The sequence below is a fragment of the Stegostoma tigrinum genome, chromosome 26 (assembly GCF_030684315.1).
Source record: "Stegostoma tigrinum isolate sSteTig4 chromosome 26, sSteTig4.hap1, whole genome shotgun sequence".
Classification (NCBI taxonomy): domain Eukaryota; kingdom Metazoa; phylum Chordata; class Chondrichthyes; order Orectolobiformes; family Stegostomatidae; genus Stegostoma; species Stegostoma tigrinum.
Window position 1 is genome coordinate 13,897,101 of NC_081379.1, and position 13,005 is coordinate 13,910,105.

The following is a 13,005-nucleotide window of genomic DNA, read 5'->3' on the forward strand; positions in this document are numbered from 1 at the left end:
ATAAATAAATACAATTAATTTTTCCTCCAATTTATTTAACCCATTTGAACGGGCAGGATGATTGGTAGCCCAGGAGAGTTAGGATGGTCCTGATGTGGGAATCCCACTACTTGCTATTGGATTGCCAGTTGGGCTTGTTAATGAGTCACTTGACATAAATTAATATTGAGTCGATCAGAGTTCAGTAGTGGCTCAAGAATTAAACAAAATTATTCCATGCCACCTGAGAGTCATCTAGCTTAATCCAAGATAATAAAATGTGAGGCTGGATGAACACAGCAGGCCAAGCAGCATCTCGGGAGCACAAAAGCTGACGTTTCGGGCCTAGACCGTTCATCAGAGAGGGGGATGGGGGGAGGGAACTGGAATAAATAGGGAGAGAGGGGGAGGCGGACCGAAGATGCACACAACCGCCCCAAGAGGATCCCCCTCGTTCTCACACACCACCCTACCAACCTCCGGATACAACGCATTATCCTCCGACACTTCCGCCATTTACAATCCGACCCCACCACCCAAGACATTTTTCCATCCCCTCCCCTGTCTGCTTTCCGGAGAGACCACTCTCTCCGTGACTCCCTTGTTCGCTCCACACTGCCCTCCAACCCCACCACACCCGGCACCTTCCCCTGCAACCGCAGGAAATGCTACACTTGTCCCCACACCTCCTCCCTCACCCCCATCCCAGGCCCCAAGATGACATTCCACATTAAGCAGAGGTTCACCTGCACATCTGCCAATGTGGTATACTGCATCCACTGTACCCGGTGCAGCTTCCTCTACATTGGGGAAACCAAGCGGAGGCTTGGGGACCGCTTTGCAGAACACCTCCGCTCAGTTCGCAACAAACCACTGCACCTCCCAGTCGCAAACCATTTCCACTCCCCCTCCCATTCTCTTGATGACATGTCCATCATGGGCCTCCTGCACTGCCACAATGATGCCACCCGAAGGTTGCAGGAACAGCAACTCATATTCCGCCTGGGAACCCTGCAGCCATATGGTATCAATGTGGACTTCACCAGTTTCAAAATCTCCCCTTCCCCTACTGCATCCCTAAACCAGCCCAGTGCATCCCCTCCCCCCACTGCACCACACAACCAGCCCAGCTCTTCCCCCCCACCCACTGCATCCCAAAACCAGTCCAACCTGTCTCTGCCTCCCTAACCGGTTCTTCCTCTCACCCATCCCTTCCTCCCACCCCAAGCCGCACCCCCAGCTACCTACTAACCTCATCCCACCTCCTTGACCTGTCCGTCTTCCCTGGACTGACCTATCCCCTCCCTACCTCCCCACCTACACCCTCTCCACCTATCTTCTTTACTCTCCATCTTCGGTCCGCCTCCCCCTCTCTCCCTATTTATTCCAGTTCCCTCCCCCCATCCCCCTCTCTGATGAAGGGTCTAGGCCCGAAACGTCAGCTTTTGTGCTCCCGAGATGCTGCTTGGCCTGCTGTGTTCATCCAGCCTCACATTTTATTATCTTGGAATCTCCAGCATCTGCAGTTCCCATTATCTCTGATACTATCTAGCTTAATCCATTGGGTTTGTCTACAACTGTGGCAGGGGAAGGGTCCTTGCTGTCAGGTCCACTGTGGCCAATCAAAGGACCTGACATCAGGAAGAGGGGCTGGTGGAAAGCAAATAGTTGCCCTTGCCTTTGATTTTTCTAAATCTGCTCAACCCCACAAATCCTATCCCACTCCACTCAGGATGGCACAAGCAGCAAAGCAGTAGCACCGCTGCCTCACAGCACCAGGGACCTGGGTTCGATTCTAGCCTTGGGTGACCATCTGTGTGGAGTTTGCACATTCTCTGTATGTCGGCGTGGGTTTGCTCCAGTTTCCTCCCACAGTCCAGAGATGTGCTGGTTAGGTGAATTGGCCCAGGGAAATTGCCCAATAGTGTCCAGGAATGTGCAGGCTTGGTGGATTAGCCACGGTTAATAGGATGAGGGAGTGGGTTTGGTTGTAGGCTGTTCGGAGGGTCAAGGCAGACTCAATAGGCCAGATGTCTCTATCTACATTGCAGGGATTCTATGATTTACTCACCCATGTCTGGTCAGCTGCTGTTAGGGTCAAATTTCCAAACTGGGGCTTGATCTTATTGGAGGCCCAGCACTGACTGTTAAATGTCTTAACAGACTTAAATTGCATTGGGCCTTACCACAGATTGAATGTGGGGGTCTGATCGATTCTCAAACTGATGGCTGTATTTGATCTTGTGGGAGGCCCAGCACAACCAGTTTAATGTCCAGATAGACATAAATTATGTTGGGTCTGTCCACAGATGGGACATGGGGCTCCAATCGATTCGCAAACTGATTGATAGGGGAAGGAGGCATTGAGACTCAAGAATTAAATCCTGGCCACAGTGTCCATTGATCTTTTATCTTCTACCAGTCTATGGATTGCTCAATAGGGGCCAAAACCTTTACAGGCTTCTAGCAGACACGTGCACATGCCAGATGATTCATTTTGACATTCCAAGTGTCAATGTGAATGTGAACCCCAGAGATAAAGTAGGTCCAATAAACTTCCAGATGGTCAATCTGTTTACCATCTAGCATGCAGATAACTAGCCTGAACTCATTGTCTATTCTACACAGCCCAGTCCAACATGCAAACCAACCTTGCTTCCATTGAATTAGTCTGTAGTTCCCACTGCCTTGGGAAAGCAACCAATGTCATCAGAGATCCCTCCTACCCTGGTTATATGCTCTTTCACCACCTTCCTTTGAACCAAAGTACAAAAGTTTGAATATTTGTGCCAAGAGATTCAAGAACAGCTTCTTCCTCACTGTTGTCAGATTTTTGAACAGACCTGTCAATATTAAAGTTGATGTCTCTCTGCGCTTTCTCTGTAGCTGTGACACTATATTCTACATTCTGTTCTATTACCCCTATGTACACACGTTTGGTATGATCTACCTGAATTGCACACAAAACAATACTTTTGACTGTATCTCGGTATGTATGACAATAATGAATCAAATCAAACAGTGATCTATTTTGAGCCCATTCATTGTTCTGTACTTGAAGCATTCTGGGAATTAATAACTTTAATTACTTTATTATTTCTATATCAGGAAACAAGGATGAGGAGCAGAATGGCCATTCAGTTCCTCAATTCTGTCTCACCATTCAGTTAGGTATTGGCTGAACTGACCCAGGACTCAACTCCTCTTTCATGTGAGCTCTTCATAGTCCTCAATTTCCTAATATTTCAAATACATATCCATCTTCTCTTTGAATACTTTGTGATCTAGCCTCCACTGCTGTCTGGGTACAAAATTCTAAACATTCATTACTTTCTGGGAGAAGAAATTCCTTTGCTTCTCAGTTGTAAATGAGAGTCCCCTTATTCTGTTATATGATTTACCAGGACATTGGTCCCAGCATGGTTCAAATAAAGCCTGTCCCAACAGAACTGCTATCTCTCTTCTCAGTGCCCATGAATCAAAACCCATTTCTCCCCCAGCAATCTCTATGCTGTGCGTTTATCTGCCAAATCTCATTTACCCTATGCCAATTTGCACATGGCTCAATTACTATTTCAGAGCGTACTATTTTTGTGATTCTGCTTTCTAATTTATCCAAGCTGCTCCTCACCCCTCAGCAGAACTTCTTTCTGTTACTGACCTTTATCATTGGTACCTACGAGTGCAAACAACGACGGTACCCTTCCCCTCCCACTCCAAGTTCCTCTCCAGCGCAGAAAAGACGTCCTTAACCTTGGCATGAGAATGACAATAGGATTCAGGATTCTGTCTTTGCTGCAGAGAACCTATCATTACATAGCCACAAGACACATTTGTAAAATAATAGCTAAAACCGTAACCATCTGAGAATATACCAAATCCTAACCAGTGTATATATATGAATACAACTTGGGCCTTTTATGATAGGACAGCTCAAATCACATGTGCTTCTTTTAAGCACATGTTTGGGAAAAGATATTTAACTGAGACACACAGACTGCTGTGAAATTGAACTTGCTCTTCCAAAATACACAGGTTGTTCTCAGCTTGACTCTCCAACCTTGCAATTACTCGCCACTTTTGTCTGTTATTCCTCAGATGAGTGAGCTGGACGCCCATTGTTGAAATTTTATTTACCAAAAAGGAACTTGCATCTAACACTGGTAAAGGTAATGTCCCCACCTGGATGAAATTGATCTATGATCACTCCTTCATGGGAAATGCACTTTTTTGATAACTGTAGAGAAAAGCAAACACATGGTTGAATTGGACAAATTGTTTTCCCCGATATAAATCTGCAGAGCTGTATAGGTGAGGGTGAACAGGGACCATGGCAGAAGAATTATTGAGTGGTGATGTACATGATACCCAATTTCCATTTACCTTTATCTTCTAGATATTGGCACCCAATAAAAAGTAATAAAATCACATATTGGAATGGTAGTACTGGCTGCCTGGGAGATTTTAAAATATTTTGGATTTAGATGGAATCCATGTAATAATCTTGTGATCTCAGATGTATTCTGCATGTCTTTATGCCATATATTTATAACTCATCCATTGTCAGTACTTCTTTGCTTCATCTTTGAGCTCACTGGTATATGGAATATATATGGAATGTCAAACCAAATGGACAAAAGCCACAGGATAAAATATCAAAAGTTAGAAGTAAAAACCACAAAAGTTGGAAATTTAAAATGGGTAGCAAGTCTTACTATCTGAAAGTGTGGAACATTATCAGTTGTAGTGTGGTTAGGCTGGAGTAGAGAATTGTAGAGAACTGGCAAATTCAACCTAAGGAGCCATCCAAGGAAACAAAAAGGAAGTGGAAAAGTAAATAGAGGTTGAAAGCTCAGATTTAGACATTACTCTCACAGTCAGGTAGTTGGTTTATTGTGATATATTTACACAAATGTATAAAAACCTGCATTTTTTCGTACTTCGGGCCCTTTGTAGGCTAAAAGAATATGTCCACACATTAAATATTTTCCGTTAGGAAAGTGATATGCTTTCTAAGATGGTTTTTTAGCATTTCAGTCATGATGAGTGCAAGATGAAAAGCTTTCATTTCTGGTCTCCTTGTAGTAATGTCTATGTTCTGTCCTACGTAGCAATTATTAGATTTTTAAATTCTGGAATAAAGTGTAAAGTTCATGTACTAGTTTATGTCAAATGAGACAGGATATGAGAGGAAATATTTGAAGACAAGAGGAAAATAATCTAATATTCTACCATAACGTATTTGGAGTGAACGAAATAGGAAAAAAGGAATGATACATGTTGAGAAAATCAGCGAGAAATGTGGGAAAAAGTTTAAAAATTAGTCCTGGCCCCATCTCCCTCAGCAATACCTTCTACCTTTGCCTTTGAGACAGATGGATGATCAGAAATTTGTATCCACAAAAGCTGTTTCTGTGAAAACAAAATGACATCAACACCAATTTTTCCAATAAAATCATTAATTAAGGTTGTTAAAGTAATGCTGATTATTTAACTTTTCAGGCACTACTATTCAGCCTTTAAAATTCTGACAAGGAATTCGGAGCACATACGATTCAACTTGACATCCATTTCCATTTAACCTAGTAAGCTTTTCATTGAACAAGTAATGCTATTTAAATCATGGAACCTGATCAAACACATTAGTCTCAGCTATTCATGATGTTAATCCTATTATAGCTACTAAAGCTCTGTTTTAATCACAAGAATCAAGTAGTTCACTAAAAAGGATTATGGTTCCACCTAATAACTTCCTCAAATACATACTGTTTGATTGAATAAGAAAGACATCTTGGGTGATTTGGTCTTCCTTTAATTTGTACTCCACACTTGCTTATTTCCAGTGTGGAAACTCAGATGAAAAGGGAGCAGAACCCCATGAAGCCAGGTCACCAATCCATCTGCTTCATGTGCCTTTTCTGAGGGTTTCTCTGGCAAGGGTTTGCCTAGAATAGGCAGAAAAATGAAAGTCAGATGTACTGAGTGATATCACCAGGCATCCTCTAGATTACTAGCTGGTAATAGCATGAGAAATGCAGTGAAGAATCTGAGAAGTTGGCAGGCAGGAGATTTTCAGAGGATTCAGTTAGATCAGATATCAAAGCTGGAGCCAGCCTGCATGTTGCTTTTGTACAACGGCAGAAAACCTCGAAGCTGGCAACATTTACAGGTAGACAACACTTCTGGTATTGTTTATTTCCCCTTTCTTTGGAAGCAGCCAATTTCCAAAGGATATTGCTGTACTGGGACCGAACAAGAGCTAAGTTGGTGACTAACCTGCTGCACATTTTCAATATTCTCTTCTTTGTTTTTATTTCCTGTTAAACTAATTGTCTGTTATCATTTTACATCTTAATCTAAGAAAACCAATTTAGTGGTTCAGCCACCAACCTGGATGAGATCAGCTCCTGAAGTGCATCTGTGCCACAGCAGAATCCAATTTACTCAATGTGAAAACACCTTACATTATACAGCACCTTTGATGCATTAACATTTTTAGGAAGCTTAAAGTTTGATTTGGAAACCTGAATTGAGCAAAATCTATTTTCTTTTAAACAAGTGCTAATCTTATGAAAAGTTTATATATCTTCTCGAATCGTTGGTGTCAGTAACCACACAGTTTAGAATACAGGCAGATTTACACAGTTGGATAGTCCAATACATATACAGGGTTTGTCATTTCTTCAGGCATAATATTGGATTGAAATGTATTGCCTTTAATTAGGATACCAATGGCTTCGTCTTCCTTGTCCAGTGTCTCTGTTATTTGATACTTTTAGGCTATTAGTGTATAATATCATGTTTTTTCTCTCTGTAACAGGCAGTATCATAATGGGCATTAACGCTAAAGGTGACTGCTTAAAGCACTGGTACGAGTGCCTGAAGAACAAGGATAAAAAGATTGAACGCTGGCATACTCTCTACAATGCAAATCCCATTCCCAGTGACTGAGCTGCGTTCTTACCAGGGCCTACGTTCAGTTTGTGCCATCAAATTTGGTCACTTGCCTCCTCCTCTGTTCATCTCATGCTGTTTCATTTGAAAATACTTTGATGAGGGGATATTTCTGTGAAAAGTGTGTCATCAACATTTGTCTTTTGTTTACGTACAAACTATATACTACAATCATCTTGGAACACATCACTGCACCGTACATGCGAAACATCACTGAGAAAAATGGTACATGATCACTCTGATATTACTTCTTCTCCTCACCTCCTTAAAGGTTCCCAAACAGTATCCTGGGAAAACCTGGTCACATTAAACTAAGACCTGGGTTTGCATCTCTTTACTTTCTAGAAGCACTTGGCCTTTCTTTGACAAATGTTATCCAATTAGACCCAGCTGAACTAATCATGGTGATGGAGGAACATGCAGTTTCCACAATATTGTGGCACTGGCTGATTACCAGGTTCTAGATAGTGGGGTGCATGAGGGCCCAGTAGACAGGAGTCCAGGGCTCGAGCAAGCCGCTGTGCCATGGGCTGGGACCAGGAACATAACCAGGACCCACGATTTCTGTTCCTATCCCTGCATTTTACAGTGGGTATTCTGTACCAAGGCAGGTGATCGGCTGAAACCTGCATGCAACAACTTTCACCTCCAATCTTTGTGCTGATTTATACTCACCAGACTAATCCAAGAGTTCACATGCAGTGGAATCTGGATCCTGGGGCTGACTGTGGATCCATAGGTTTTCTACCCTTTAAGATTGCACTTCTCAGCTTCTACCACAGTAAGACATTTTTTGAGTCCTGGTCTGGGGCTTCCTGGATATGTTTGTCTTTTAGGATTTTGGCAGGTCCCTACAGTTTAGAAAAGAATTGTAATCTGAGAAGACTGACAACATTCCTTTCCATTTTAACCTGATTCAGTTCTCCGACTTTTTTTTCACAATAGTAAACTGTCAATACCAATGTCCATCTCCTCAATCAACATGAATCTCTGTTGCGTCACTAGACCTACAAGTGGCTGCTTCAAATGACTTGCATTTCCAAGGTATAGGGTAGGATCACTAACCAGCACAGCACCGGGTACAAGCAATACCACATTGTACTTCTGCCATAGCAAAGGATGCAGAATTTCCTGACCATTGTCTCTAATGGAAAAGCAATTTGATTTCAACTGATTAAAGTCCTGTAATTGCTGAAAAAGCAATTGCATCAATCTCTTTGACAGTGAACTTTAAGCTCTAAAATAACGTTTTTACCTAGATCAATAGGTTTATTAAAAGTATTTTGAGCATAAAGATGGAGTCATCTAGTACTTTAGAATGTTCTAACCCTATGCGATAGAGAATCATTAGCTTCCAAAAATGGGTATTTCCATTCTAGCACAGAACTCAATGTTTGACCTACTTTTTAAGAGAAACATACCTAGAGCAGCATAGAGGAGAGAATTTAAAGGAAAAATATATAATGCCGAAATGCTTAAAGTTGCAAAGGGAAATCTCTGGATGCTTCTTGATCTCTTTGTTATTGCAATATTTATTTGTTAGCGGGAAAAGGGGGTAACTATTTTATAAAGAAAACCCTCTCACCTAACACCATCAATGCCAAGGGCTGCCCTCAGCATTTTATTCCTATTTGTGCCACCACTGAATGCAAGGTCATAACATGAATGGGAAGAAGTTCCAAATGACGTATCTGCTATCAGGCTGTGTCTAACCCATTTGCAATAAAACACAAAACAGGAACAAAAAATACACAAGACAAGAGAGAAGAAAGAGTTACCTTTTGATAAGTTTGAGGTAATTCTGTAGAATAAGGGTCATTTATGAATGATTTACACAGAGTGTAAATGAATTCCTACAAAGATTTAATTTTTAAAATGGGCATGGGGGAAGATTCCAAAGTAAAAGGGAAATTCTGGAGGACTGTTTCTGATACAGAGTAGTTTCAAAACTTGGTTGTATAAGACAACTATCATTAGAAAAGGTTTTTTTTTAAACTATGCTTTAGGTGCTGCATCATCCATAATTTCTGCACTTTTGATCATAGTTTTAATTAAAATGATTAAATTAAAATGAATTTAGGATGACTTTAGGAGATCCTGCATATTATTTTAATGCTCCAAATTATAGGGAGTATCCAATGCTGATTGCTAGTGGCTCATCTTTCTGACGTACTGAGAGGATTTCTTGTACTTACCTTATGTAGAGCTTCTGTCTGAGAGACGTGAGGAATGTAGGTGGTAAAAAGAACTGTTCAAATAACTTCTGAAACAAAATTTAGTAACGTTCAGCATTTGAGACAACAGGCAATACTTGACCCTTGAAGAGAATGCCTGACTGGATGAATTATCTGTCTCCTACACAGATGTTGCCTGAACTATTGTGTTTCCAACATTTGCAGTTTCTGTTTCAGAGTTCCAGCATAGACTTTTTTTTTGTGTCCACACGTCCTCTGTTTAATGAAGCCACACATATCCAAAAATTTAATTATCTTCTCAATCTATCTATACCTCTGTTACCTTGCAATTAAAGAGGTCAGCAATAAAAGGAATTAACAAGGAAAGGAGGATGAAATAGTCACTGAATGACAGCATAATCTTAAGTGCTTTTTAACAGTACTGACTTATCATAGTCTCCATTGCCTTCTCACCATTTAGTTATCTATCTTTCTTAATTCCAAAGAGAACAACCTCATCCATCCCCACATTTAAATCCACATAGAGCCAGAGAGCAGGTCAATCAGTAACCTTTGCAACAATTTAGACCCATCTAGAGAAAGGAAGATTAAACAAGGGGACTTTGGTTACTATGTGCTGTCACCTTTGGCACCTGGGTATAAAATCACTTCTGACTAATGCGTGAAAGCAGCTGCTTCTCTTTCTCCCTGCTGGCCATTAAGGTCTTAATTGAAATTAATTAGGTGTGGTCATGGAATTGATAAACTGTTATGTTGGTTTGCAAAACAAAAATTTGTTCATAATTTATGTAGATGTCTTACTCAAGAGGAAAACTGCATCCTTGTGTGGAAAATGGAATTACATATTGAAGGTTTTCTGAATCTGGAAGATATAGAACCAACTTGTTGGTGTAGAGTTGGGGCAGCGTTAATTTAGCTCATCCTGAATGTGCCATTGATGGGCTTAATATGAATGCTTACTGCTAAAATGATAAAAGTGCTTCAATTCATAACTCTTGCAAACATTGTGTAATGGAAACAAAACTCATCTCCTACACCACCCAGCAAATGCAAGAAAATTTACAACAGCAATATTGTGCATTTTGCACCATAAACATACTGAAGAATTCCATGGTGGTCAACAAGAATGTTATCAAATAAAATTTGACACCAATGAAAAGATTAGACAATGCAACATTTTGAGAAATAACTTGGGTGGTAAAGAGATTTATGGTGGGAATTTCAGGCAACAAAAAGCATAATTGCCAATGGCAATCAGAATAACTTTCCTGTTCTGGGATGATTGATTTGGAAAACTTAATTTCAGTATTCCTGGGGCAATGCAAGTACATTAGTCGGTGTGGAATTATTAGCTGTGCCTTGTTGCAGACAAATTATAATGGCACAAATGTCAAGCATTAACTGTTTAACAAGCACAATGAGATCACAATAGTATTGCAACAGGAGACACGAAACCATATCTGCCAGAACATGAATATCTCCGGAGCACCTTACTGAACTGAATTTTTTCATTCTCTGTTCTGTGTATGCAAACTGTCACCTAATTCCCAAATCTTCATTAATTGGCCAGGATGGAGGTTTAGAAGAAAGAAAATACTTGGTACAAAATATTTTCCAGAAGCAACTGTTGTGTTCAGGAGCTTATCAATCAAATAATAATTGTCTTCCAGTTTTTTTTCAATTCTATCTCAACCAATGTGAGATGGATGATTCTGAAGCTAACTATTCATTCAGACACTCCTGCCTATTCTATGAAGCTTAGCACAGAATCTGAAGAGTCAGCATGGAGAAACAAATTGCGTTGTAATGATTTTGTACGTCTAGATGTCTTGAACTCTTTGTAAATAGGTTATGATACAGTATTTAATCAAATATGATAGTGGCATCTAGTAACAACATCAGTAGGTCACTGACCGTTACTTCCTACAGTATTAACAGGTCATCAATTTTGGGCAGCTTTGATGCCTTTCTGTGGTGCTTCATTGGAATGGCAAATATCCATGTCAAATATGTTAATTTTCTCTTATGTTTCCACCTGAGACTTACACTTAACTGCATTAACAGATATGCAAAACCTATGTAATTTCACCTGTCTGATTTTATAACTATTGTGTAAGAAATAATCTAGAGAAGCACATCCTCACTCGTTCTTGTCAGACAAATTTGGCACATTTAACAATAGTCTTACAAGAATTTGCAGTTAATTGAGAATCTCATCTCATTGTCTTAATATAATCTGAACTCTGTATTTTCAGAACTTTACATTTTCAATCTTTGAATTTCAAATGTTATGTTAAGTTCATTTCTTAATTGTGGCTTTTTAGCTATTATTCCAAACTTCCACCTCCGCAGTAGAATATTAGAATACGATAGCGCATCATTGAGGTTCAACAGCATCATAGTAACTAAAACAGCATTCAGTCAGATGGAGTGTTGAATTCCTCCATTACCAAATACTTACATATAGAAATCATAAGGCATATCATGGATTCATTAAATCTTATTGAAACCCCTCAATATTTCACAGGTGGGTAGAGACGTTTTGAGATTTCACTTTTTTCAATATATCGCGGGATATGGGTATCGCAGCTGCCGATCCCTAATGCCCCTGATAAAGTATTAGTGAACTACCTGGTTGAATCAAATACATATGGTGCAGGGTGCTGATATCTCCCAGAGTCACGCTGACACTTGCTGAGGTTTTTTAAAACCACACAGTAGTTTACTGAGATTCCTTGGATTACCATTGAATCTTTCTAAAACTTCCCAAAATGTAAGACAGTACGTAATATCATGCACATTTGACAATGTGATACTATTGTAATTAGTTCCCTTATAACGGGTGCATGGATCAGAATACTCCTTGTTATCAAACCTTTGCTAAACAGCTTCCACATGATTCTGGAGAAGGACATCAAAGCAGTCAGTAAGAAAATGGCTCTTTTTAACAGCAGAATGGAAATCGGACAGTAATTTTAATCCTTACTTGTCATTGTCCTAATACACAAAGTGCTTTATCCTTTATGTTTGAAATAGTTCATAATAATTATGTATCATTATCTGATCTCTATCTATGCTTCTGTCCACCTATCTGTAATCTACTTGCTGCTTTGAGTTTAGGCAGTGCATGTTGCTATATAGCAGTCAGTTCAGAAAACAACCTATATTTGGGGCTCTTATAGAGTTGAATCATTCAAAAGCAACAATGATAGGATCTAATTTAATGCTAATATCCAGAAAAAAATAAAATGTCTCTTTTGTGTGCTTCTGGGTAAAAGAAAAATCCACCAACACTGAAGATGACCAGTTATACAGTTGGTCCAGCCTAAGCTGTGTTTGCAAATAGCATGTGATATCTTTTTAATCAGCATGTTCAAACTGGTTACCTAGGAAGCTGCATGATGTTTCGCAGTGGATATACATTCAGTTGGATATAAGAAACCAAAACTTGATTTTGTATTGAGGTGCCCGCAATACTTAGGCTGTCTTCCAGTGCATGCAGATATAAGCTGTGAACCACTTTGTCCTGATGTTGCCTGTAAAGCGATATAACACACAATCCTGTCTTGCTCTAAGCTAACACAATAAAAAAGATGGTGCAGGTGATGGACAGTATTGTGGCTTTGGTGGTCGTGGGTTTTTATGCTGTGTTACTATACCTACACGCTCCCTCATGGAGAACGTGGGAACTAACTTCGCCTTTAAAATTTCATGTAAAATTAAGGCAATCTCACCCCTTTCCTTCCTGAATTATAATAATGAAATCTGAAGCCTGGTGGGTGCACAGAGGGGTGACAGGGCCTGCCTCCAGAGACCTCAGCAGTGAGTAAAACCCCATTGCGTGCGAGATTTGTATCGTGGCAAAAACAATTCACAA

General features: G+C 40.1%; 1 protein-coding gene across 7 annotated transcripts in view; it reads left to right on the forward strand.

Moving 5' to 3' along the window:
• The window catches only part of LOC125463994 (rabphilin-3A-like), a 214,379-nt gene extending 201,646 nt beyond the window's left edge, over positions 1–12,733 (forward strand). For all 7 annotated transcript variants that reach the window (XM_059654974.1, XM_059654975.1, XM_059654979.1 and 4 more), the window contains one exon: positions 6,800–12,733. In XM_059654974.1, the coding sequence (XP_059510957.1) occupies positions 6,800–6,930 (131 nt within the window). In that variant the 3' untranslated portion in view covers positions 6,931–12,733. The remainder of the gene's footprint in view (positions 1–6,799) is intronic.
• Positions 12,734–13,005: the final 272 nt, after the last annotated feature.